This window comes from Apiospora kogelbergensis, assembly GCF_038363985.1.
Source record: "Apiospora kogelbergensis strain CBS 113332 chromosome Unknown utg000006l_segment0_segment0, whole genome shotgun sequence".
Taxonomy (NCBI): domain Eukaryota; kingdom Fungi; phylum Ascomycota; class Sordariomycetes; order Amphisphaeriales; family Apiosporaceae; genus Apiospora; species Apiospora kogelbergensis.
Window position 1 is genome coordinate 3,015,761 of NW_027117423.1, and position 23,936 is coordinate 3,039,696.

The following is a 23,936-nucleotide window of genomic DNA, read 5'->3' on the forward strand; positions in this document are numbered from 1 at the left end:
TTCTTGTTCCCGCCGTTCGTTGTGTCAAGTTTGAATAGTATGTTGGTCAGCGCTATGGAAGGAAACCTGATATCAAACCTGTGCATTGCCGTGTTGCTATATGGCAGTTTGGCTCTTGCTCTGGTGAGGAACTTATTTTTCTATCGAATTACCTGTACAGTCCACATGTTTGCTAACCCACATATAGAAGCCCGACTTGATCTCAGATGTAGACAAGTACTTACACAGGCAACGGAAGGCCTTACTGGGAGCCTTGCAGTCAATACAATACCTCTATAGGGGCGGCGACTTGATCAACGATGCATATCTGAGGGCAGGAGGACTTCCCTTCGAGATCAGTACGCCGGGGGAAGGTCCATAAGATGGTGACGTCTCGACAGCACCTCTCCGAGATCAATCATGCCCCAGTCCATCAGCTCTCGCTCCACGCCGTTGCCAAAGAGGTATGCCAAATCTTATGCTCCCAGAGGTAAAGCTTGTTCTCACCTGACCGCTTATTGGATAGTTTCTGCAACCAAAGTACACCATGCATGGATTCGAATGGAAGGATATCCGTGGCGTCGAAGGCACAGGCTTTGTTAGAGCTCTCAGGCATACCCTGACGAACCATCTCCCCAATTTGATGGGTTGTTTAAGGCTGCTCATTGCCGATGAGGTTAGCAAAGGGGTCAAGAAAAGCCCTGCCACGACAAGTGAGCCATGCCAAATCCGTGGTGAAAAAGTGCAATCAAAGGCTGACAACTTTAGCTGGGCAACACCGAGTATCGCTCTATCCCCTAGCGAATCACTTAGTGGCGCGGGCGAACTGTTTGGTCTTCTTCGGCCAGGAGCTTTGTATGTCGCCTGGTATTTTCCCTCCTCTCCTCCATCCTTCCTTATAACCGTGCCCATGTCCAGGTGATAATCCCGAGTTCTTCGAGGCGGCACATCGATTTCCTCACGATGCAGCGTTGGCTGCAGAGATCATTCGAATCATCCCATCGTCAATAGGCAGGTATGTAAAGACACCGATGGCTCACGGATACCATGAGGATATCGACTGAAGCCGCAACGGAATAGGCTGGTAGCGCGGTGCGCAACCAAGAACCACCGCGCCTCCCTTACGTTTTACAAGCACCTCGAAGGCGAAGTGACGAGACGAATAAAGAACTCCAATGATGACGCTTATCAAGGGTCGTCGAAACAGGTAATTCGGCTTACTACCGAGGGATGTCCCTCCTTCCGGATCAGGATTGCTAACCATGAGGGACGTGTAGAACGATGGATTGCAATGGCTGATAGACACAGCGCCCAAGAGGGCGGCGTGGAGTATTGATCGCATCGTCGGAGAAGTCATGGGTATCTGGTATGGGTCTGTTCATACATTGGGGATTGTGAGTACCCCCCTATCATAGAGGCAGGCAGTCTTTCTAACCCGAACTTCATCTTGAACCAGGGAGTAACGTATGCATTACACGACATCTACTCTCATCCGGAATGCATGGATCCTGTCATCCGGGAACTCAAAACCACCAACCTCGACGCCTTCTCCGGGGCTCCGCACGAGCTGCCAGTTCTCGACAGTGTGTTGAAAGAATCGGCGCGACTAAGTGCATTTGAGTGCAGTATGAATCCCGTACTTCCGCAGTCTTCCCGGCTTTACTATCCCTCATCGGCAGAGGCGGACGCTGACGACCCTTATTTCTAGCTGGTATCAGGCGGAAAGCACTTGAGCCGTTCACTTTCTCGGATGGATTGAGCGTGGCTCGGGGCGAATGGGTGTGCGTACCGCATCGGTCAATGATGCGCGATAGCCGTTTCTTCCCCGACGCACTCGAGTTCCAGCCATTCCGCTTCTATCAGCCCCCGAAAGAGGGAGGTCAAGTATTTCCAGACCGAGGGTCGTTCCTGACCGACGCATCCGACTCCTGGCTAGTCTGGGGAGCAGGCCGGATCTTGTGGTAAGTCCTACGGGGTTCCTTCAGGGGTAAAGACCGCTGACAGCCGTATAGCCCGGGTCGTTTCTATGCGACAGCCGTGCAGAAACTGGTGGTCGCTCAGATGCTTCTCGGATATGACTGCGAACTGGCACCACTACCGGGACCAAGGTCGATGCAATGGCGATCGACCATCATTCCAAAGCCCAGTGTTGGACTTCTTGTAAAGGAGAAGAGGGCACGACCCGATTTACACGTAGAATAGTTTCGTACGTTTATCAGCCCGTATATTACTGTACTCGTCTGTGCACTATTTTATGAAATGGGTATTCATCTCGGGCTAAAGCCAGGCGGAACCCTTGTCGGGATACGGCTTAAAAGCAGCACTGCTTCCCGGGCGATGGAGTACTTCTGGAAGGTGGATTGGGGGGCAGAGAGGGACCAGGACAGGGGTGTTCGGTGCGGGTTAGCGCAGCTTTCCAGCACCAGCACCCCCCGAGATGATAAATGAATGTACGGCCGCGTCCAGCCAGAACTTGCCGAGCTCTTCTTCCAGTCAATTAATTCCTGTACAAGAAACCAATTCCCCGGAACACGACACCTTGGAAGACCCGGAAAACTCTCGCTTCCATATCTGCCATCCCAACGCGAAACTGAACCGTCCGAGTCTGTTAGTGAGGGCGGCCATACTCCAGTCAAGGCCCCGTTTGGGGAGAAGTATCGCAACCATGCCCGGCTCTACGCGCATGCCAATTAGCCTGAGAGAAAGCTTCGAGAGGGTGAAGCGGAACCGGCCAGCGAACTCACTGGCGCTGCTCAACCTCGATCTGTAAGTAGAAAGACGTATCTCCTTCTCAGCCCAGGAAAAACAAGAGGAAACGCCCGTCGTGCTGACTCGACGCTCCCCATCATCTGCAGGGTACGGAATGTCGTCTTTTTCTTCTTTGTCTGGCGCATCATCCGACGCACCTTCTGGAAGCTCAAGGGCCGCGGTCTCTTCGGCGCAATCGCCGAGCTATACACGGATCTCCGGCGAATTCTGTATGGCTACTTCCTGCGCGCCCCCGGCGTGCGCACCCAGGTGCGGAAGCAGGTCAACGAGGCCCTCGCCAAGATGCAGGGCAAAATGATACCCGCCGGCCAGACCCGCTACCTGAGCCTGCCCAAGGAGCCGTGGACCGACGACGCCCTCCGCACCGAGCTCGAGACCCTCGCCAACATGGACCACACGCGCTGGGAGGACGGCTTCGTGTCGGGCGCCGTCTACCACGGCGAGGACGACCTGCTGAAGCTCCAGACCGAGGCCTACGGCAAGTTCACCGTCGCCAACCCCATCCACCCGGACGTCTTCCCCGGCGTGCGAAAGATGGAGGCCGAGGTCGTGGCCATGGTGCTGTCCTTGTTCAATGCGCCGCCCAATGCCGCTGGTGTGTCGACGAGCGGTGGCACCGAGAGCATTCTCATGGCTTGCCTGAGCGCAAGGCAGAAGGCATACGTGGAGAGGGGGCGTTACCGAGCCGGAAATGTACGTTGCGAACTCGCAAGCTATCTGTCCCGGGATAAGCACTAATGAGGAAATAGGATCCTGCCGGAGACTGCCCACACGGCCTTCCACAAGGCTGGCGAGTACTTCAAGATCAAGATTCACCTCGTCGCATGCCCCGCGCCATCCCACCAGGTCGACGTTCACCGTGTGTCCCGCCTTATCAACAGCAACACCGTCCTCCTAGTTGGCTCAGCACCCAATTTCCCCCACGGCATCATCGACGACATCTCGGCACTGTCCAAGCTTGCCGTGAAGCGCCGTATCCCTCTGCATGTCGACTGCTGCTTGGGGTCTTTCCTGGTTCCCTTCCTGGAAAAGGCCGGCTTCGAGACCGAGCCCTTTGATTTCCGCCTCAAGGGCGTGACGTCCATCAGCTGCGATACGCACAAGTACGGATTCGCCCCCAAGGGCAATTCGACGGTCCTGTATCGCACCCAGGAGCTGCGCACATACCAATACTTTGTGTCACCCGACTGGAGCGGCGGCGTGTATGCGTCGCCGGGTATTGCCGGCTCGCGGCCGGGCGCCCTTATCGCCGGCTGTTGGACGTCGATGATGCGCGTGGGCGAGCCAGGCTACATCGACGCCTGCGTGCAGATCGTGGGCTGCGCCAAGAAGATCGCCGAGCACATCACGACGACATCGCCGCCGTTGTCCGCCGAGCTCCAGATCGTCGGCCGCCCCCTCGTCTCCGTCGTTGCCTTCACCGCCCGCAACCTCAACATCTACGACATCGCCGACGCCATGTCCGAGAAGGGCTGGCACCTCAACGCCCTCCAGAACCCGCCCGCCATGCACATCGCCGTCACCCGCCCCATGGTCAAGGTCTGGGAGAAGCTCGTCGCCGACCTCGAGACCGTCATCGAGGCCGAGCGCGAGAAGGAGCGCGTCCGCGCCGTCGAGGGCAAAGCCAAGGGCGCCGCCACCGGCGACAGCGCGGCGCTGTATGGTGTCGCGGGCAGCTTGCCCAACAAGACGGTCGTCGTCGACTTGGCGACTGGCTTCTTGGACCTCCTGTACAAGGCTTAAATTGTTTACTATATGTCCCTTGATTGAGGGCACCTGTGTTTGTACGCTGGAGTTTCGGGGAGCATTGGACTGGATTTGGAGGTTGATTACCAAGTGGAAGTTTGTTTATACGCACTAGATGACGCGCTCACTCACTCACTCTTACCCTCGACTGTAATTTATATATCACAGACCGTTAGTTGTCGTAATCCAACACTCGTGGGGAAACCCCGAAGGATGTACTTATTCAATACCGGCTATATGCCAGTACTAGCCTAGCAAAGCAGTCGAATGCGTAAACAATATAAACAATAATCCAATACGTTCAATATCTCTGGAATGCATGCCCAATTCTAGAAATGCCCTAGGTATGATGATAACAAATGCGGTGGAAACTCAAAACCAACCATATAGAGATAGAGAAAGGGTCCAGGTCCCCATTTCTCTCCTGAATCTGTAGGGCCCCCCTTCTCCCTTCGGCCCCCGAGGACACCGCACGGGTGTCTTCGTGTGTGATCTGTAATGCTCGTGTAAACATGAAATGTTTCTCCTATTCTGAACCCGAATCCAGCCAGCCACCCATGTGTGTGTTCCTCTCCCGAACATGAATATTGTTCCATGCCGTCGAGCAAGAAGCTATGTAATTCAATTGTACCGCCCACCATTCCATTGATCCTACAACCTGCCGCCTATGGATGGGCATTGTTGTCCACCCCCAATGCAGGCCAAAAGGATTTGTGTATTTTTTCGAGCTTTCCTCTCAATCAGTCGAATACACCCTCCCCTTCTTCCTCTCTTTCTCTATATAAGAGCCCATGTTAATAAAGTACTACATGTCTTCTCTTCTTCTCCTCTTCCTTAGCCCCTGAAGCATCAAATCGGCTATCATGAAAGTTTCCGTTTGGGGTCAAGTCGTTGTTGGGACATTATGATCGTATCGAATATTGGAAGATACCTACACGACAAGATGGCGTGGGCGCTGCTGCTGCTAGTGATGGCCACTGTCGATATTATCCTGCGTATGTTGAGAAGAGCGCTCGTTCGCCATGGAGGCAATGTCGCCGACCTGCTTGCGTTCGGAGATTTCAGTGGCAAACGCCTTGAGCCGCTTAATGTTCTGTCTCGACGCCAATCCTCGGGATAACCACTCCCTCATGACTGCTGATTGCTATTGCAGCGGTTCCGAAGAGCTAGAAAGACGGTTGAGATGTAGATAGACATCGGTGCCATAGCTAGGTCGTTATTAGTGTTATGTCATATAGCAAGCGCCTGGTAGTAATGACTCACCCTTCCATGCTGATCAGCTTCAAATCGCCTCCGAAATAACGTGCATAAAGTCGCGAGATAGGTAAGCCGTAGCCGAACCCGGCCATTGGTGCCTTGAAATCGCTCTTATCGAAATCCGGGTCCAAGTTCGGGGTACGGTCGACGGTGGTATACATATAAGTCCACACCAGCGGGATGGCGCTGCGGGGGATGCCACCCCCTTCGTCGGATATCTTGATGGTGATGTCTTCTCTGCCTTCGGCGACTATGACCTTGGTGACGGGGAACTCCTGCTTGTCCTGGCCGTGGGTCTCGACGACGGCGCGCAGCGAGTTCTTGAGCGTCTCGAAGAGCATGTGCGACAGGTGGCCGGGCACGTACATGAAGTTGAGGTTGGGGTTGCAGACGAGCTGGATCTTGGGGGCCTCGAAGAGGCCGTAGTGATCCTCGCAAACGAAGCGGGCATTCTCGATGGCCTCCTGGGCAAGGTCGCGCACGTTGGTCTTGGTGCAGATGATGCCGACGTAGGTGGGGTCCCGGTGGTGGCTCTGGTCCGTTAGGGCAATGTGCTGGCCGATGAGCATGCGGATGCCGATGCGCGACATGTAGAAGCGGTCGAGGAAGGACTGAATGTTGTTGTCGATCTGCATGCGCTGCCGCTTGCGCTTGTACTCGAGGATGCCCTGCGCCATTGTCGTCACCACCCCATCATGCCGCCGCTTGATCTTGTTCAGCGTCTGCGAGAACTTCTGGTTGTACGCCTGCAGGTCCGGCGGCCAGTCCCCGGAGTCGTCCACCATGGCGAAGTACCGCCGGGCCGCGTGCGGCTTCTTGGACACGGCCCCGCCACTGTTGCTGCTGATGCTCTCGTTCATGGAGGCGTACTGCCCCTGCTCCAAGCTGGGGTTGGGCGTGGCCTCGGACAGCATGGCCGAGGTCTTGCCACTGAAGCGACCGGGCTTTAATAATCGTTCCCTTACTTGCTTGTCGAGGTCTGGTCGTGGAAGCGTGGTGATTTCCTGTGTGTGCGTGTGAGTGTCACATGCCAGGGTCCGTGAGTTCGGCCTTAAGGAAGAGTGTTGCAACCGCAACCCTTTGATATCCATGGCATCTATTGGGAAGGATTGTTGCTTACCTCAAAAGATTGTGCATACCAGTCCGCCACCCTCTTGACCGAGGGCATGTCGCTGAGGCCATCGGGGAGGGTGTTGAGCTCTTCGACGCGATGGGCGAGACGGATTGGGAGTTCTTCGGCGAGGAATTGCGAGGCTCGGAATAGAGTTCCTGTGGGAGAAGCTGGTGGGTTAGCAAGACAATGCAAGGCAAAGCAAAGAAAGCAAGCGACGCTACCGCTCGTCCAACCAGTCTGGATCAAAAAGGCGCAAACAGCCCCGGATTGGCATTGACAGGAGCAAAAAGAACAGCTACGAGAGAATGCAATGGCAACCAGCTCTTTGGGACTCACCAATCGAGGGCTTCTCGCCAAACTGGACCATCTGCCTCAAGCTCACCCCAGTGGCCGGGAAGTTTGCATAGTGACGGATGGTGTCCATCAGCTGGGTTGAGGCTTTCCAAGACATGATGGGCGGATTGTGGCTCTGGAAAGAGAGCCGCCAGTGCTGCTGGAGAGCGGCCGAGTCTGGAGGATGCTCAGGAAAAGCGCGAAAAGGGGCATTGAGGTTCCATGGAGAGAGTTGGAGTTTGTTGCAAGAGGCCCAAAGGTCCAGAGATCGGGTCGTGTGATACGTACAGTACAGTCACAGTCCAAGACGGCCTCGCTTCGGCAACAAGGAAAGTTGAATAGCAGCTTAAAAGGATAATGGGAACTCTATGCCGAGTCCAGTCGAGCTAACAACCCCTGCCCGACACTATGTATCTGATGTATCTCGCTTGCCCCGCGATTGCCATGACGGAACACGGACGTCGACTCTACCGAGGTTCTATTTACAGGCCTCTAGCCTTCTGGCACTCGGTCGCCAGGACGGACTACTACTACAGGTAAATCGAGACGCGCTTACTCTCGTCAGACTTCCCCTCTCTCTCTCTCTCTCTCTACTGTACTCCGAACAACATGTGAGCGAGGCTCCCACCATGACGCAGGTGATTGAGTGCTGGGTCGGTGAGCTCTGTCCACACGACACGTCTTTGTCCAGGCTACATATGCGGCATTATACGTCGACTACCGACAGTTGCCGCTCCAGCGACCAGCGAACAATGCATGCTTATTGCCCTGGGCATGGGGGTTGGCGCTCGTCAAAATAGGAGACCCCCCAGTATAGAAGTTGAAGCCTGTCCCCCCACATGCACAGCTGCCACTGTGAGTCTCAGATCTGGTGTTTCTCTTCCGCCTGTGCGAAATGAGAGACAGCACAGCATGACGTAAAGCAGAGCCAACCCCCCATTGTTGATTATCTAATGTGCACAGGGATCACAGACAACTGCTGGCATTGACTGACTCCCGGGCCCTTCTGGCTGGTCAATTGACAGATTGCAAATAGGAATATTCTCGTCCTCCCCAACGTCACCAATAGAAGACCTGGGAGTCTGCGCCTGTCCACTGGGATTGGAGGGGTTGGCGGTGTGCATTGGCCAACCCACCCACTGTAGCGTGTACTGCTTATGGGTCGGTCAGGCCTGAAGCTTCCTCAGGTCCAGTCCAATAATGCAAGCCTACCGCGCCTGTGATTTGAAGCCATCTCAGGGCCCAAGTGACTAGCAATGATGCTGCCATGACATGTAAATAATGAAAACCCAGCAAACGGCAACTGCGGCTAGTTTTTCGGCTTTGCTCCATCTATCCTCCAAGCAGGCTGCATACCATTAACCTCACATCTGTACACGCCAGGCACGCATAATGTCGGAGGATTCTGAAGATGACGCGTTTTCCGAGCCTGAGACGCCATCTCTCGATGGCGTCAAGAGCCAGGACTACTATACCGAGGATGGAATCATCAGTCTATCACCGCCGCCTTCCCCTTCCATGAGCCTTCACTCATTGGGCATGTCTCCGCTCTCCCCATTGCGGCATTCCCCTATTTTACATCGTGTGGTAAAGACACGATTATCTTCCGTTGATCGAGACAGCGAGCAGGACCTGAGCCAGGATAACCGCGACGTTCTCGTGCAAAGGCTCAATGACCTGGTCTCCAGGCTATCAGGAGGCGGAGAGCTGCTGGGAGACGGCGTCACTAACTTGCATGTGCGGGTGGATGAAATGGAGCAAATACTACGCCAAAGCTCTAGTCCGAAAGCCCAGGGACACCGACGGGATACATCGTCGATTTCGAGCATCCAGGGAGGGCCACCGCCCATGTCCTCGGGCCACCCTTCGCCAGTCCAGCAAATAGCACGTTTGTCCGGAGTGCCTTTGTCAGACACGAATAGTGCAGCCGTGCCACCGCGCCTGCTCCAGAATGGAACGGAGGAAGCGAGTCAAAAACGGAGAAGTCATTTCGGAGATCCTTCGGACCATGCACGGAGAGTGCTGCGCGATGCAGAGCAACTACACGGCGCATTAACAGGAGTAGTTATGAACCTGAAGGCTCGCCAAGAAGAGCAAGATGTAATTTTGACGGCCCCCTTTTTCGTGTTGCGTAGCTAACCTCCCCCCTCTTCAGCACATTCATGGCTTGTTGATCACCAGGGCCGAGCGAGCGGCTCAGAGGATCATCTACCTGGAAGAGCGTGTGCGGGAGCTGTAAGTATATGCCTCGCAATCTTTGCCTTGGCCATGATCAATGCTGATTCCCGGGCTAGGGAGAAGGACCAAAGCGAAGGAGAAATGGAGATACTCAACCTGCAGATCCAGCTGAGTGCGATTGAAGTCTCGTGTCTTGGATATGTACCCGAAGATGCCGACCCAGAGCTCATGGAGAGCATTAACCACTGGAAAGCTGAATGGGATGCCCTGAAACGCAGACGAGCTCTCAGAAAGGGAGATGCTGTTAATGCGTTCGAGCCTCCAAAGTAGCAGCAGCTGTGAGCCTCGACGATGGCAAGCAACGCACCACCAACCCAAACTGACGTGGCTTTCAACATCATCGTCTTGTGCGAAATACACTCCTTGGCAGCCAGAAAAAGCATGTCGCCACAGCAACCCTAGCAGAGCCCAGCACTTTAAGACTTGCTGAGATGCATCGATAGTCAGGCGTAGACTGGGGTTTGGCGGCATCGCATCGCCATTCAGCAAGTTATGCAACAATAGCTCGTGCAGACCGCCCGCCTCGCTCGCCTACATCCCACGTGGAGCAACCCAACCCAAGAGATGAAAATGGCCATTGTTATAATGGCCACACCTTCCCATGGTGTGAAGCCAGAATCGAGGAGTGTGGACCAGTTGGATGTCTCCTACAGCGTTGTAAGTCTAGCAGCACAATTGTTTGCATGTTGAAATCTTGGCCTAACGGTCGGTCACTTGTGTTAAGATATCAGATAGGCGTTCAGGAACTGACAAACATATTATACGACCCAATAGGAGAAGGAATTTTTTACTTGGTGATGTGATCAGCCTGTCCTTCCATCGACAACCTTGCCATGAACCAATGATCTGCACCCAACAATTTCCACCTTGCTATATACCCTCCTTCGGGGTGTACGATGCATGCTTAGTGCTTATATAGCACGGGCGATTATACGTACAGCATTCATGGTAAGCCGTGATCATCTGGCACAGAAGAATTATGCGCCTCGTTCGCATAGAAAAAGAGATCTTGCAGCTATCTTGTAAATGTGTTTCGTTCGTCTGCAACTACACGCTCGTATATATACAGGTCACGATGCTTATCTGTGAAGTTGGAACGGCAGTTATACAGACTGTAAGGCTACCTCACTGCGTGGTATGGCGATCACGCATAGCAATAAATGTGGTTATCGACCTGCCATGGTAGGAAGTCAGAGGGTTCGGTCTGTTGTTTCATGGCGCCGGGGAAATATGTCATAGTGCATCGCACCCAATCCTCCTAATCCTTGGCCAACAGCGCCCAGTCGCGTCTCTCCGTCTTGGAGTTCTTGGGACGCGGGGTTTTACGAGCTTTGTCGTAAGCTTATACGGCTAAAGCTTCGGTGAATGGGATGGATCAATCTCTTGACTGAGCTTGTCAAAGCCTCAGCCGTCTTGGAAAGAATTGGCAGCCGATGGGCGACGCCAGATCTCAAATCTGCCTAACATAATGCCTAGGCAACCCGCAACAATGCTACATACAGTGTTACGCAGGCAAGCGTCGGCTCGGGAATGTGAGTACATATCACATCTCACTCCTCAAAACGCCCTGTTTGCCTGTACTGATGAGCCATGCAGGCTAGGCCTCTTCGAGGCATATCTCAACCAACCATTGTCGTCTGCAGCCGGCGCTACGTCATATTGGCAACCCTCCTTCAAGACATATGGAGGGCACCCTTATTCGTCGAAGCCGGGATGTTGCATATGACATGAGAGAAGAATCCTTCGAGATGCACTGGCAATGTGAAACTTGAAGACAGCCTTGCCGATCCGTAGGCATACAAGTCGGCCCACACAACAAAGTCGGCCTCGCCTGCATTAGTTCAGTGATCAGCAGATTTAGGCGGGAGGAGATGGATTAGCCTTCCTGGAGCAGGACCCTGCGAAATCTGGGGTGATATGCCGGGAGAGAGGGGGCTTCCAGAAGGGCCTGCCGGGCAGGAATGAGACAAGATAAGGTGAGCTGGCGGTAGAAATACTAAACAATCTCCTCCCCCAGATGATGCTGAGTGGAAGACTGCCTCCCCACGTCTCTCGCCACGACTTCACATTCCTCGACATTCCTTGCCATCCGATTACATCCCCATCTCTTATTCTTTTCCATCCCTGTCAGCGGAACGTTGGGTGAATATACACGCCAGACACCTCCTGGATTGCTAGCAGGAGACCAAACATCCTCTAAATATTAGAAGCCTGTTGCAAACATGGCGTCGTCTCCTGGGTCCGAGAACGGAGAGAAGAAGCTTGCCCCGCGGAGGGACTCCAACCACTCGGACGTCTCGCGGTCGGAGATCGAGAACGCCATGAACCGCGACGGCAACGCCCATCGTGATCATGAACAAGACAAAGTTCGCGACCCCGACGAGCTGCTGGACGAGGAGCAGCGCAAGCGGTTCGAGGCGTCGGCCAAGCTGGAGAACCCGCTGCGGGGCCTGAGCGCTGCGGAGCTGGCGCGGCGCGGCGAGGAGTTCTGCGCGCGGCACGGGCTCGAGGCCGAGGACGACGTGCGGGCGTTCCGGCTGGGCGCCGTCATCGCCGGCCACGCGAACCAGTACGACGCCGAGATGCCCGCGGGCCTGCAGCTGACGGAGCGCGAGCGCGAGGTGCTCGACCGCGAGGTCACGCACAAGTGGTCCCAACCCACCATGCTCTACGCCGTCATCGTCATCTGCTCCCTCTGCGCCGCCGTCCAGGGCATGGACGAGACCGTTGTCAACGGCGCCCAGGGCTTCTACAAGCACCAGTTCGGCATCGGCGACCCAGAGTCCAAGAGAGGTATGTATTGCTTCCCGTGATACCTACATTACGTATACATGGTCTATAAATATGAGAAATGGGAAGGCCAAAAGCTGCGGGATAGGAAACAGAGCTTAAGACAGGGAAGAAGACCCCAGCTGAAGCTAAACTTTACCCCTTTCTCCTAGTTTTGCATGAAGCCTCTGCATCATGATACATTATACTGTTTTCCAAAATCTACTATACAGGACTCGGCGCTAACCAAAGTGACGTTTTATCGCAGATTCTTGGCTTGTGGGACTTGTCAACTGTTAGTAAACCTCCGAGAATACCCCTTTTTGGCATGTTTTTGGGCTAATGGGTTTTTTTCTAGCTGCGCCCTACATTTGCTGCGCTTTCATCGGATGTTGGCTCACGGAGCCCATGAATAAAGTGTTCGGTCGCCGAGGGACAGTTTTTGTATCATGCCTCATCTCTGCCGCTGCATGTTTCTGGCAGGCATTTACCAACACATGGTAAGAAGCATTTCCCTTTGACCGTGGCAGCAGACTCAACAGTTGCTGATGGTTCCCTCTTCTAACTGAAATAGGTGGCATATGTTCATTGCTCGATTTGCGCTCGGGTTAGGTATTGGTCCCAAGTCGGCCACCACTCGTAAGCTCACCTCCTCAGACAATAAGCCCATGCACCGCGAAAGATTCTAGACACAATTTACTGAATATTCTTCTTGTGTGAAACAGCCATCTTCGCTGCCGAATGTTCTCCGCCCAAGTTGCGCGGGGCGCTGGTCATGCAGTGGCAGATGTGGACGGCCTTCGGCATCATGGTCGGCTACGTGGCGGACCTGGCCTTCTTCTTCGTACCCGACAAGTCTGGCATCAGCGGTCTGAACTGGCGTCTCATGATGGGCTCCGCCATGATCCCCGCCGTCATCGTCTGCGCCATTGTCTACTTCACCCCGGAGTCCCCGCGCTGGTATCTCACCAAGGGCCGCCAGGCCGAGGCCTACCGCGCCATTTGCCAGCTGCGTTTCGAGAAGGTCCAGGCCGCCCGCGATCTATTCTACATGGACGTCCTGCTCCAGGTCGAACGCGAGACCATGAATATCGGCCAGAGCAAGATCAAGGAGATGGTCACGGTCCGCCGTAACCGGAATGCTATGCTTGCCTCGGAAATCGTCATGTTCAGTGAGTTTCTCAGAGAGTTGGGAATTTTGAGAGGAAGAGCTTGCTAACAAACCGCTTCTCGTACACAGTGCAACAATTCTGTGGTGTCAATGCCATTGCCTATTATTCGTAAGTCTTCTACTATTCACTCACTCGACCCCCATAATTCCTCGACAGCAATCATCTCCAGTCAAGATGGTCGGCTAATTTACGTACTACCTCTCAGTACCGAGATCTTCAAGGATATCACTGGGAGCGACGTCATCGCCCTGGGCGCTTCCCTGGGCTTTGGTGTCGTCAACTGGCTCTTCGCCATCCCGGCCTTGTACACCATTGACACTTTCGGTCGCCGGAACCTGCTGCTGACCACGTTCCCGCTCATGTCTCTATTCCTTTTTTTCACGGGGTTCAGTTTCTGGATTCCGAAAGAGAGCCCAGCGCACCTTGGCTGTATTGCGCTTGGTATCTACCTATTTGGCGTCGTCTATTCTCCTGGCGAAGGGGTAAGTACAATCAGTGGTCATCTCACTCCGAAAGACGCTAATGCATGTAAATCAACATCAGCCCGTCCCCTTCACCTACTCGGCCGAAGCCTACCCCCTCTACATCCGCCCCATCGGCATGTCCCTAGCGACGGCAACGACCTGGTTCTTCAACGCCGTGCTGTCATTGACCTGGCCGTCCATCGTGCAGGCCTGGACCGCGCAGGGCGCCTTCTCGTGGTACGCGGCGTGGAACCTGGTCGGCTGGGTCCTGGTCCTACTGTTTGTCCCCGAGACCAAGGAGAAGACCCTCGAGGAGCTTGACGCCGTCTTCAACGTACCCCTGCGCAGCATCGCGGGCTATGGCGTCCGCCAGTTTTTCTATTTCTGGGGCCACTACATCCTGCGCCGCGACATTGAGGCCCCCAAGCCGCCCTCGTCCGGCGACGTCCTTCAGTACGCGGAGGAGAAGAGACGGCAGGGCAGCTTAGGTGAGAGGGAGAAACGGCAGCATGATCCTACCGCTCGCGTCTAGAGATTTGAGCTTGCAGAAAGACGTTGCAGAGCTTTGGGCATGCATGCGTTCACGCATGGTCCAAGAAGAGTGCTTGTATAGTTGTCCCTAACTAGGATGGTCCTTTGTATATCCGATTTGATAGAATTGGGGGGACATGGTGGGTGTGAGATGTTTTATGACCAAATGCGCCATATCTCCTTTCTGGACAAGGTCTGTTGCTTTCGTATGAATGAATACCCTTCTTCGTCGAGTTCCAGGCACTCTTACAAAGGAGCGCCCGTGAACGCGCCAAGACTATTGATCAAACGATTGTATTTTAAGTTCTAATTCTAATGCAGCATCTGGAGTTTCTACACAAGTTCATTTTGCATTCAATTCGCATTGAGGAGCAACCGTGAGTGGTGTAATGCGTATATCAAAATCGCGTAGCCGACTTTCTTATGTCACACTTCTTTAGTTGCATTGTCTTTTCAGGTACCAACTCGGCTTGCGCCTTGGAGCTTCTTAAGGGTCCGAATTTTGGTTTAGTTTTTTCTTAACGTTAACAATGCAAGGGCCCGGGCCTTTCTAATCAATCTAAATTTGTGAGGTCGACGACCTCCTCTGCCTTGCGCTTACGCAACAAGGCCTTAGACTCACCCGAGGGGGTGAGCCCTCCTGCTTCACCTTCACCTTCTTCTTCTCCTCCTCCTCCTCCTCCTCCTCCTCATTAACCTCACCCCGAGGGGCGGGGCGAGCGCGAGCCCTATGGCCCTGGAACCGAGCCTATATTCCATTAGCTTTAAGTTGATAAAGACTCGATTATATCTAAATTTTACTTACGACATCGACCCCGAGGCTTCTCAGGCGCTGACGCGCCTGCTCTCTCATTTCCTGCTGTATTATCATAGCCTCGCTGGGAGGCGCAGGAGCGACGGCGGGGCTGGCGGGGACGGCGGCGGCGGCTGGTGCTGCGGTGGCGGCGGCGGCACGGGCACGGGCACCGACGGTAACAAGGCGCTCCCCGTCGCCGAGAGCTTCACTTTGTTCGGGAGTGATTATCCCTTCATGCACTAGGCCCTCTAATATGTACAAGTCAGCATCTTGGACAATATAGCGCTTTATTTGAAGTTAGACTGACCTCTGGAACGGTACGAGAACCGGTAGATTGCAACCGGGCCATCGTCACATGCTAGACGTTTAACATTGCGAAATCGGGGTGCGTGGGTGCCGCCAGCAGGCGTGCTTCAAGATTATTAGTATACTTGGACCCAAAAGTACCCTAGGAGATATGGACAAGGGTGAGACTTACCGCTCAACATCTCCGAACTGTGTTGCATGGGAGATCGCTCTACCCTTCAAGGACTTCTCGGCGACCTCAGTCAGTCCTGAACCTTCGTTGATCGGCTTGAACGAGCTGTGGCCCAGTTCATGGACGCGAAACACTTGGAGTGCAATGACGCCTAGATCCTGAACCTTGTTTCGCTCAATTTCCAGGCGTAAATCGCTGGCATCATCAACTGGAAGCGCGAATTAGGAATATGAATGTGATGGCTTTCCTGGTCGTGGGTAATCACAAAAGAAAGGAAGGGGCGGTAAAGACATGAATGTATATGGAATAAAGCATGAGAAGTGTGTAGGAGCCTGGTACTTACCGGTTGCGACTTCAGCAAACTTGAAGGCCTGCATGGCAACGGTACCATCACGACCCTGTGTAGTTCGATCCTTGATATCGATCCGGTAAATACCATTGTTCAGGTGCGCCTCACGACAGAGCTCACCGCAAATCCATTGGCCGTCGATGTAAGCAGCAAGGTTTAATGTGTGAGGCGAGGGCTGCCGGTGGTTGTAGTTGCGGTCAACTCGGATATGGATGGTGAATGTTGCACCGCCACGACTCTCGATAAACTTGCTCGAAACTTTGGGGGCTGCCTGACCGACCTGGTGATGATCAGGATCGGCATACTCAAAGGCAGGTCGGCCATTGACCCAGATGGTGACCTCAATGCCCGGAATACCGTCGATGATGGCCATTGTTGTAGAGAATTGGTATAGAGAGGTTCGGGATGTTGGCGGTGGAGTTAGGCGTTGGCAACAATGTGGGATTGTGTGTCGGGAACAATGGGGGGGATTGTGTGTTGGCAACAATGGGGGATGATACGTCGGCGACAGCGGGTGGGTAGACGTCGGCGACAGTAAAGGGGTCGACGTTGTCGGCGATAGTAAAGGAGGTCGACGTCGGTGGCAATAGTAAAGGAGTCAATATCGGCGGCCGTGAGAAATTAGACGTTGATAACAACAGGACATGCAGTTGCCAAAGTTAAGCAGTTGGTTCTTATTGTTGACCAGTATTGACCAACTTTAACAAGGCGAATCCAGCCGTATAGAGGACGTGACAGTATGTCTCTGGTTGAGTGCAGTTCTGGTACCAGTAACATCGAATAACTTCGATGTTAGAAAGCCGAGAATACTTGGCGCTGTGCTGTGTAGGAGTGACTTTAGAGAGGCGTCCAGGACAACACCGAGCAGGTAATGTTCGACACCAAATGGTCTCTGAACTGAACGAGATTGAGCAGGTAAGGCGCGACATTGGACGGATACCGAATGATGGCAACAAATGGCACGCTGTACTTCGAGTTACCAGCTGTACGAAATACTTGATGGCTTATCTGTAGCCGGGTGCAGTCTTGGTATCGATTTCTTCAACCAAATCCGATGTCGTAGATCCGAGAAGAGTCGATGCTAGGCCGTGTAGAAATGGCTTCGAAGACGCATATATAGAAACTTTGAGGAGGCGTATCGGGTTGTACAGAAGACGTGGCAACTTATGTTTAGCCGGGCACGAGCTTGGTATTAATCTTTTCGACCAATTCCGAGGTCGAAGAGTGAAAAGAGTCGGTAGTATCGCGCAATGGAAGAGTGGCGTTGTAGATATTGTAGAGATATCGCATTGAGCTGGACCTTTGATGTGGGCTTCTGGGTGTTGCGCAGGGTCAAACTTAGTCCAAAAGAAAACAGACTCAAATTGACGGCAACAATATCAATTGAGTCCTGTTTCCAACGGAGGAGTGGCCGTGGCGATCCAGGCAGTGCAAAGAAGTAGGTAACGTCGCCGCGCAGGTGCAAAGGCTGGGGAGTGGTGGGTGAACGAATGTTCGAGACTTGTACTATGCCAGAACCAGCAGGAAATATCCCTCTTTCCACCTGGACTTGATGAGAAGAAAGAAAGAGGAAAGCACGCCAAACAAGGCAAAGATGGCGGAAAAGAAAAAGGTATTGCTGTGCCGATTATTCTCTTGAAATAGAAACAATCGACTAGCCAACTTGACGTATAAATCATTTCTCCATGGCCTTCTACTACCTGGCCCCAAAGAGAACCGTTTTATGACGAACCAAAAGAAGGGTCGCTCTGCCAGGCAAGTTGGAAGTGTGCTACCTTCTTTATATAGAGGCAGCGAGGGTAGGCAGGGCTAAGAATAATAATCGTGCAACTGTACTGCATTTACATTGCAAGTGAATACTATGTCGTCCGATGGCATGTCCGTGTGAATGGTAACCACATACTTACCAAGAGGCATCACCTTCTAAACTCGGTGAGGTGGGCATACGTTTGCTATTCCCTAGTAACCTCAAGGGTACAAAATTGAGATAGGCCTGGATCTGCTCATTACCTGTATTCATACATAACTATCTAGCTGCTGCACATACTCCCCCTCTCCGAGGGTTGATACAGTGGAAGTCGAAGTGACCTTGGGTATACAATCCAGAATATCAAGATCAGTACACAAGATACTCTCCTACACCATCTGCTAGAGACGGTGATGGCAAACCCCTACCGGTATCAAATTCATATCTTGTCTGCCCAAGCAACTCGCTAGGCAGCAGATAAACATGCCATGTTTATCAGCGCCATCGATCCTGTTCCTCTCTCTCGTAAACTTCCTGACTGTATCCATTCCACTCTCGCTCCATATTGCGCGCACTGATCTCACTCGTGGTCGATTGGCCGGGCAAACGTCTGCCGTGAAAGTCGATGTCCTGCCAGTCGAGACACCCTTCTATGCGACCACCCCTAGAAACCTGATCCAGCCTTGGTGAGTGTTCCCGTACATGATGGGGCCCTCTTGCTCCCGTCCGCGCCAGGTGAAATACAACTTATCGTGCGAAGACTCGAAGGGACGTTGGTCTAGGAAGAACACGCCCTCGACAACGCCCAGTTCGAAATGACCCCAGAGGCTGCTGCCGGCAAGAGTGAGAACAAGCTCAAAGTCTTCGCCGTAGAAAGGCCACTGTTCCGATACTTCAGGGCTAGCAATGTCATAACGACCATTGAGAAGACCCAGAGAAGTGAGGCTCACAGGGCGTCCGCTACTGGTACTGGAATCGCTGTTGCTACTGGAATCGCTGTCGATACTAGAATCGCTGTTGGTACTGGGATGACCGGCGTCCGAGTACTCAGTGTAGGGCGGGGGCGGTTCATCGTCTTCATCCATGGGATCGTTGTGATGGTTATGGCTCAGAACACTGATTGGTCTGTAAGATGATTTGCGAGCAGTCTGCTTGGTGCGAGGCTGTCTTGCCTGAGTAGGTTCCTTGTTGGTCGCTGCTGCTTTGCCCTTGGCTGATGTTGCATTCTCCTTTGCCGGCTTGGAGGGTGCGGCAGTCGATTTACCCTTGCCAGCTGCTACAGCTTTGCCCTTGGCTGGTGTTGCCTTCTCCTTTGCTGTTTTGGGAGTAGTTACCTTAGGGGCAGCCTTGGCCTTGGGAGCAGTGGCCTTCGCCTTCTTGACAGAGCTCTGAGCCGCCGACGTGGTAGCAGTGCCGTTCTTCGAGACGGTGATGTTGATACCTGCGACGTTGACGGTAACATCGACACTCTCCTCCGCCTTCCTCTTGGTTCCAGTCTTCTTGAGCGCTGGGGCATCCGTACCGGCAGCGGCAGCGCCACCACCTGTACCTGATGCCTTGAGAGTTTTCTTGGCCTCGCGGTCCAGCTTAGTCCACTCCTTCTTGAGCTCGCCTTCGAGCTTGGTGATGTGCGCGGGCACCTTCAAAGCGCCGCCGGCTTTGCTCTTCTTGACGGCGTCGAACAGCCGCATGCGCGCTACAGACTTGGTCTTGGAGGGCGGCAGGCCGTAGTGGAGGAGCTGGGCCTCGAACCAGTGCACCGGGTGGTCCTTGTCGCTGCCCGAGTCGAAGTGGGCCTTTAGCTCGGCCGGCGTGGCACGGCGGTGCCGGTTGTGGCCCGAGACCTCGGCGTACAGATCGCTGCCAGCGAACGCGAAGCCATTTCTGGCCACGGGGGCACCGAAGTCATGGTTGGTGAGTGGTCGAGCTAGTTCCGGTTGGTATCCAGCGGCAACAAGTAACAAATACTATCAAGACTTACGGCAACTGGGATGAAAGAATGTGCAAGTGATCTCAATATGAAGTCGTGTGCCACAGGATTAATTTATAGAATCCCTTTTGTCTACCTGGTACCCCGCGTCACAGCGCAATTTGAGGTCCAGAAGAACCGAGAATGTGGGAAAGAACAATGATATCAGGCATTGCCCTGTGCAATGAGGGCTGAGAGCTGGTTGTAGGCGACATGGAGCTGCGGGCAACGTCCCGATAGGTAGGTTCAATGGGGGGCTTCAAGCACCTGAACAAAAAGTTGTTGAGCCCAAGAGATTGTATCGTCGACAATCACAGCCAGCTAGCTATTGCCAGTCGGTCATTCTAGGGGGGACGGGGGGTTCAATATCAGAACTGCCCGGGACTTACACCAGACGCATACACGTACGCACACCTGAGTGAGTACATAAGTACCATTCAGTGTAAGTACTGGGCCCCCCTATGTAGTCGTCAAATGTGGGGTCGCAACCACTAAATCCACCAGAGCGCTGCACATCCAAGACCTCTCTAGCTCTCAATGCGCGCGACCCCACTACAGTAGATCGTGGATTTCAGTTCAGCAATTAAAGACGCCCTCCCAACCGACGTCCATGGAATCTCCAGACTCAATATATCCACAACAATGGACGCGCCGACCACGAACCCGCTCCTCTCGCCGCCGGAGCTCTCGCCCATCGAGCAGGAGGTGCTCGAGGAGTATGAGCGCCTGGCCGAGAACATGAAGAATGTATGTCATGTCGTCTCGCATTGCGCCAGATCCATCTAGCAGCCCCGTAGCTAATCCATTGTCTGCCGCCCCCGAAACCAGCTCGCATCCGTCCTCGATACCATGGCCTCGCAGCCCACGACCGAGATCCCCGACGGCCTCCGCGAGCTCGAGCGCAAGACTAGCCTGGTCTTCACCCTGCTCAAGGCGAGCGTCTACAGCATCGTGCTGCAGCAGGAGATCGGCTGGGATCAGCAAGAGGGCGCCGGTGGCGGTGGTGGTCAACACTGATTTGCCCGTTGCTCAACACACGATGCGCGACAAAACACAGCACAACAGATGCCGTTGGCGGGAAGGGGGGAAATGAGTACGGGCGCAGGATGATAACCATCGAAGAGAAAGCTTGTCTTTACGACTTTCGTGGCACAAGTCTACTCATGTTGCATCCCGTGGTGCAATTGACGGAGGCCAATCAGTGTGTTCGTAATGACGCATGGGCCGAAGAGAGACAGAACACATCACGAATGGATGGAATGATAACATGACTGCAATGAGATGCGCCTGGAAGGCGTGAATATACCCATAGGTTGTTGTAGACAGAATAGCAAAGCCAGCCAGTTAAGGCTGGGCGGACATATGTATGTCTGGTTAACCTCAGCGATGGGCGAATGTCAACACTGGGATTGAACCCGCCTGATCGTCTTAAACTGTGACGCAAGTTGTATATGTTTGTTTGGTAGGTCTTTGTCTACAGTATTGGTACAATTATACATCTCGAAGCAGTTATGCCCAGACGGGTTTATAACACATTGCCACCAAAGTACACTTTTCGTACATCGACCAGCTTCTTGCCACGTCCAATGGCAATCTCGTTCGGGTCTTTCTGGTTCGTTAAAGCCTCGAAGCAAGCCTTGACCGAGTTCATGGGGCGTCGAGACCGGGGCATTTTGGCCGCGATATCGTGAATGCCGCAGGCGCGGAACATCTCGAAGAAACGAGCCGAGACACGGAGACCAAAGCCTGGCGGGATATTGTTAGCAAACAGATATGATGCGGCGGGGGTTGTGCAGTCTTACCAGGAGGGCGGGCATCCAGCTTCACGATGGTAGCTCCGAACTTGGACGTTACGGAACCATGAATCGTACGTTCCTCGTATCTGGGGATAGGCTTCATGTTCCGAATGGCAAGCAGCTTCGCCTTCTGTGTCGCGGTGCCCTGCTCCACCGACTTGGCCTCACCAATACCTAGACGTCCGTTTCCGTTTCCGGCAATAGCCAGTACCCAGATACTTCGGATCTTTCCCAGACGGGTCTGGTTGTGGACCATACGTACTACCAGAACCTTGACGGTAAGACTCGTCATCTCCTTAACCGACAGACCGGTCCGCCTCTTCAAATCCTGGTAGATACCCTCGTCGTCGAGACCTTGATCTTCAGGGTCAATGGGGTTCTGGTAGATACCCGCAATGCCGGGGACGTCCTTGCCCAAGCTGGGAGCTATGGAGGAGTCCGATGGCGCATTGTCGTCGTTCAACATGGACCGCTCGAGCAGAAACTCGAGACCTTCAGCGTCGCCATCTTTTCCTTCAAGGCCCTTCGTTCTCTCAAGTTGGGCGCTCACTTTAGCCAGCTGAGCCCCGACCCACTCCCTCTGTTCTTCGCTGAGCTTCGGGTCGTTCAGCTTGCCTTCAAGCCAAGCCTTGGCCTGGGGCGCATCGGCTTCTTTGGCGAACCTGGCAATGTCGTTCATGAACTCCTCCTCGCTTAGCCATCGTAACTTGTTGAAGTCTGGTGGGCTGTGTTGTTTCTTGGGGCGCTTGTCGACAACGGGGGCCAGCCGGCTGAAATCGTCGAGGTAGGGTATTTTGTAGGGGTCTTTTCGCAAACGACCTTGTATCGTCAGATCCGTGGGGTCAATGGCCGCCTCACCGGCCTGGAGAGCCTCCATCTGGTCGGGAGAGTAGTGCTTTTCAAGATCTCGATCTCCTCGGGCGTATAAGGCTGGAAGTTTTCTTCGGTGTATTTCTGGACCTTCTCGGGCGACGTCAACCCCATCTCCTCAGCTCGTATGCTCTTGAATCTCTGCTTTTTCCGGGCCTCCAAGTGCGCCGAGCTGTGGAAGGCGGCACTGCATGTCGGTGTTGCCGGCTTGAGGGCGGCGGCAAAGCGCTTCGAAAGCAGACATCTTGCAGGGCGTGCCACACTCATCGCATCGTCTGGGTGAAGCAGAAATAAGACGCCCAGGGTGCGTTTCAATGGCTGATGGGGGTATGGCAGCGTCCGTCGCTCGCGTGGGGATTTGGCCGCCCCAATAAACGGGTCTCGACAATTTTTTGGAGTAGCTAGCGGATATACAGTTCCGCCGAAAGCTGTCTTGGATTGAGATTGACATCAATTGACGGGAGGTACTAGGGTACCTAATCCTCAGAACTTGGACGTTCTGAACGTTCTAGGACGGCTGCTGTTACCGTATTTGGCTGGGCAATTGATGCCACTAACATATCGCATAACGGACTCTGGACGTAATAAACTATAAACATAGGTATATTCTCTACTGTATAGTCTCATAGGGCTCAACGATACCAATACTTGCCCTCGATTTAGGTAAACCCTACCGAAAAAGGCAATGCACCTCACCTCGATGCTAGCGTGTGGCACTCCCCAGGAAGCGCTGTCAAAGAACTTGAGGACAATGACCTCGTCCGGCTTCTGCTCTCCGAGGTAGTACCACTGCGGGCCCGCGTCCTTCGGGGTAGCGGGAACGGCTTTCTGGGCGTCCGCCCCGGCCACCCCAACGGCCTCGATGGTTGCGCTGCTCCCGGGCGCCTCGGCATCAACCGTGCCGCTGCCCGGAAGCCCCGCGCAGATTCTGTCCTCGGCCGCCAGTACGCCGGCTCGTTCCGCGGCGGCCCGAATGTCCGGCCGCCAGCTGCGAATCGCCCGCCGCGCCCCCAGCGGCGTGTAGTCGCAGTGCGGCGTTCTGGATGGCTTCGCCCGGTCGGAAGACCCCATGTGAGTGGGCTTGCTATCATGCAGGGCTTTGAAAGCCGAGTCCGGCTGAGGTATCGTGACATCGCCCTCGCCTTCGGTTGCAGTCGCTCCTGAACCTCGACGGATGATGCTGTGGGTGATGAAGACCTCCTTGGCGCCGGTCAAGTTGAGCACGGATCGGACCACCTCAGGGTAGTATGTTTCCTCTAGCACCGAGAGACTGTCAAAGTGTTGGGCCCGCACTTGGTCCTCATTGGCGTTGATCAAGCTGGCATGGTCAAATTTGACCGCCGTGAAGCCATTTTTCTTCAGAAGCTCCGCAGAGCGCTGGAAACTGAATCCTTCACCGAACACTTCTTCTCGAAAGTCTTTGAAAGGATAATCTGACGGCCGTCCGCCGACCCTCTAGTCCCTCGACTAGCTGCGTCATGCTGCAGCGGTACCCCTGAACCAACGCATCCTGCCGACTGCTATGTTGAAAGCACTGTGGTGTACACTTGATAACGCAT

General features: G+C 54.0%; 9 protein-coding genes across 9 annotated transcripts; 5 read left to right on the forward strand and 4 right to left on the reverse strand.

Annotated features, from left to right (window-relative positions):
• Positions 1-362: 362 nt before the first annotated feature.
• On the forward strand, positions 363-2,181 carry PG998_009802 (cytochrome P450; the record flags this gene model as incomplete). Its single annotated transcript, XM_066876618.1, has 7 exons — positions 363-443; positions 506-834; positions 1,060-1,186; positions 1,257-1,373; positions 1,436-1,562; positions 1,688-1,940; positions 1,992-2,181. 7 exons carry the CDS (start codon positions 363-365, stop codon positions 2,179-2,181), a joined length of 1,224 nt encoding a protein of 407 aa, XP_066728774.1.
• Positions 2,182-2,644: 463 nt separating this feature from the next.
• PG998_009803 (sphingosine-1-phosphate lyase) lies at positions 2,645-4,491 on the forward strand (the record flags this gene model as incomplete). The annotated part of the gene is made up of 3 exons (XM_066876619.1): positions 2,645-2,745; positions 2,835-3,445; positions 3,491-4,491. The coding sequence occupies 3 exons, from the start codon at positions 2,645-2,647 to the stop codon at positions 4,489-4,491; spliced, it is 1,713 nt and encodes a 570-aa protein (XP_066728775.1).
• A 1,147-nt stretch (positions 4,492-5,638) lies between these two features.
• Positions 5,639-7,316, reverse strand: PG998_009804 (uncharacterized protein; the record flags this gene model as incomplete). The annotated part of the gene is made up of 4 exons (XM_066876620.1): positions 5,639-5,702; positions 5,758-6,755; positions 6,872-7,020; positions 7,202-7,316. The coding sequence occupies 4 exons, from the start codon at positions 7,314-7,316 to the stop codon at positions 5,639-5,641; spliced, it is 1,326 nt and encodes a 441-aa protein (XP_066728776.1).
• A 1,274-nt stretch (positions 7,317-8,590) lies between these two features.
• PG998_009805 (uncharacterized protein) lies at positions 8,591-9,706 on the forward strand (the record flags this gene model as incomplete). Its single annotated transcript, XM_066876621.1, has 3 exons — positions 8,591-9,298; positions 9,354-9,433; positions 9,493-9,706. The coding sequence occupies 3 exons, from the start codon at positions 8,591-8,593 to the stop codon at positions 9,704-9,706; spliced, it is 1,002 nt and encodes a 333-aa protein (XP_066728777.1).
• A 1,952-nt stretch (positions 9,707-11,658) lies between these two features.
• Positions 11,659-14,373, forward strand: PG998_009806 (uncharacterized protein; the record flags this gene model as incomplete). Its single annotated transcript, XM_066876622.1, has 7 exons — positions 11,659-12,229; positions 12,564-12,705; positions 12,780-12,844; positions 12,931-13,377; positions 13,446-13,485; positions 13,583-13,859; positions 13,921-14,373. 7 exons carry the CDS (start codon positions 11,659-11,661, stop codon positions 14,371-14,373), a joined length of 1,995 nt encoding a protein of 664 aa, XP_066728778.1.
• A 621-nt stretch (positions 14,374-14,994) lies between these two features.
• On the reverse strand, positions 14,995-16,368 carry PG998_009807 (uncharacterized protein; the record flags this gene model as incomplete). The annotated part of the gene is made up of 5 exons (XM_066876623.1): positions 14,995-15,120; positions 15,178-15,416; positions 15,476-15,579; positions 15,647-15,854; positions 15,990-16,368. Coding segments are annotated over 5 exons (1,056 nt in total), but the record flags the coding sequence as incomplete, so codon positions are not given.
• A 2,024-nt stretch (positions 16,369-18,392) lies between these two features.
• PG998_009808 (uncharacterized protein) lies at positions 18,393-19,926 on the reverse strand (the record flags this gene model as incomplete). Its single annotated transcript, XM_066876624.1, has 2 exons — positions 18,393-19,669; positions 19,851-19,926. 2 exons carry the CDS (start codon positions 19,924-19,926, stop codon positions 18,393-18,395), a joined length of 1,353 nt encoding a protein of 450 aa, XP_066728780.1.
• Positions 19,927-20,353: 427 nt separating this feature from the next.
• On the forward strand, positions 20,354-20,728 carry PG998_009809 (DASH complex subunit dad3 domain-containing protein; the record flags this gene model as incomplete). The annotated part of the gene is made up of 2 exons (XM_066876625.1): positions 20,354-20,458; positions 20,540-20,728. 2 exons carry the CDS (start codon positions 20,354-20,356, stop codon positions 20,726-20,728), a joined length of 294 nt encoding a protein of 97 aa, XP_066728781.1.
• Positions 20,729-21,236: 508 nt separating this feature from the next.
• PG998_009810 (mitochondrial 37S ribosomal protein uS5m) lies at positions 21,237-23,886 on the reverse strand (the record flags this gene model as incomplete). Its single annotated transcript, XM_066876626.1, has 4 exons — positions 21,237-21,457; positions 21,514-22,437; positions 23,052-23,795; positions 23,871-23,886. 4 exons carry the CDS (start codon positions 23,884-23,886, stop codon positions 21,237-21,239), a joined length of 1,905 nt encoding a protein of 634 aa, XP_066728782.1.
• Between the last annotated feature and the right edge of the window lie 50 nt (positions 23,887-23,936).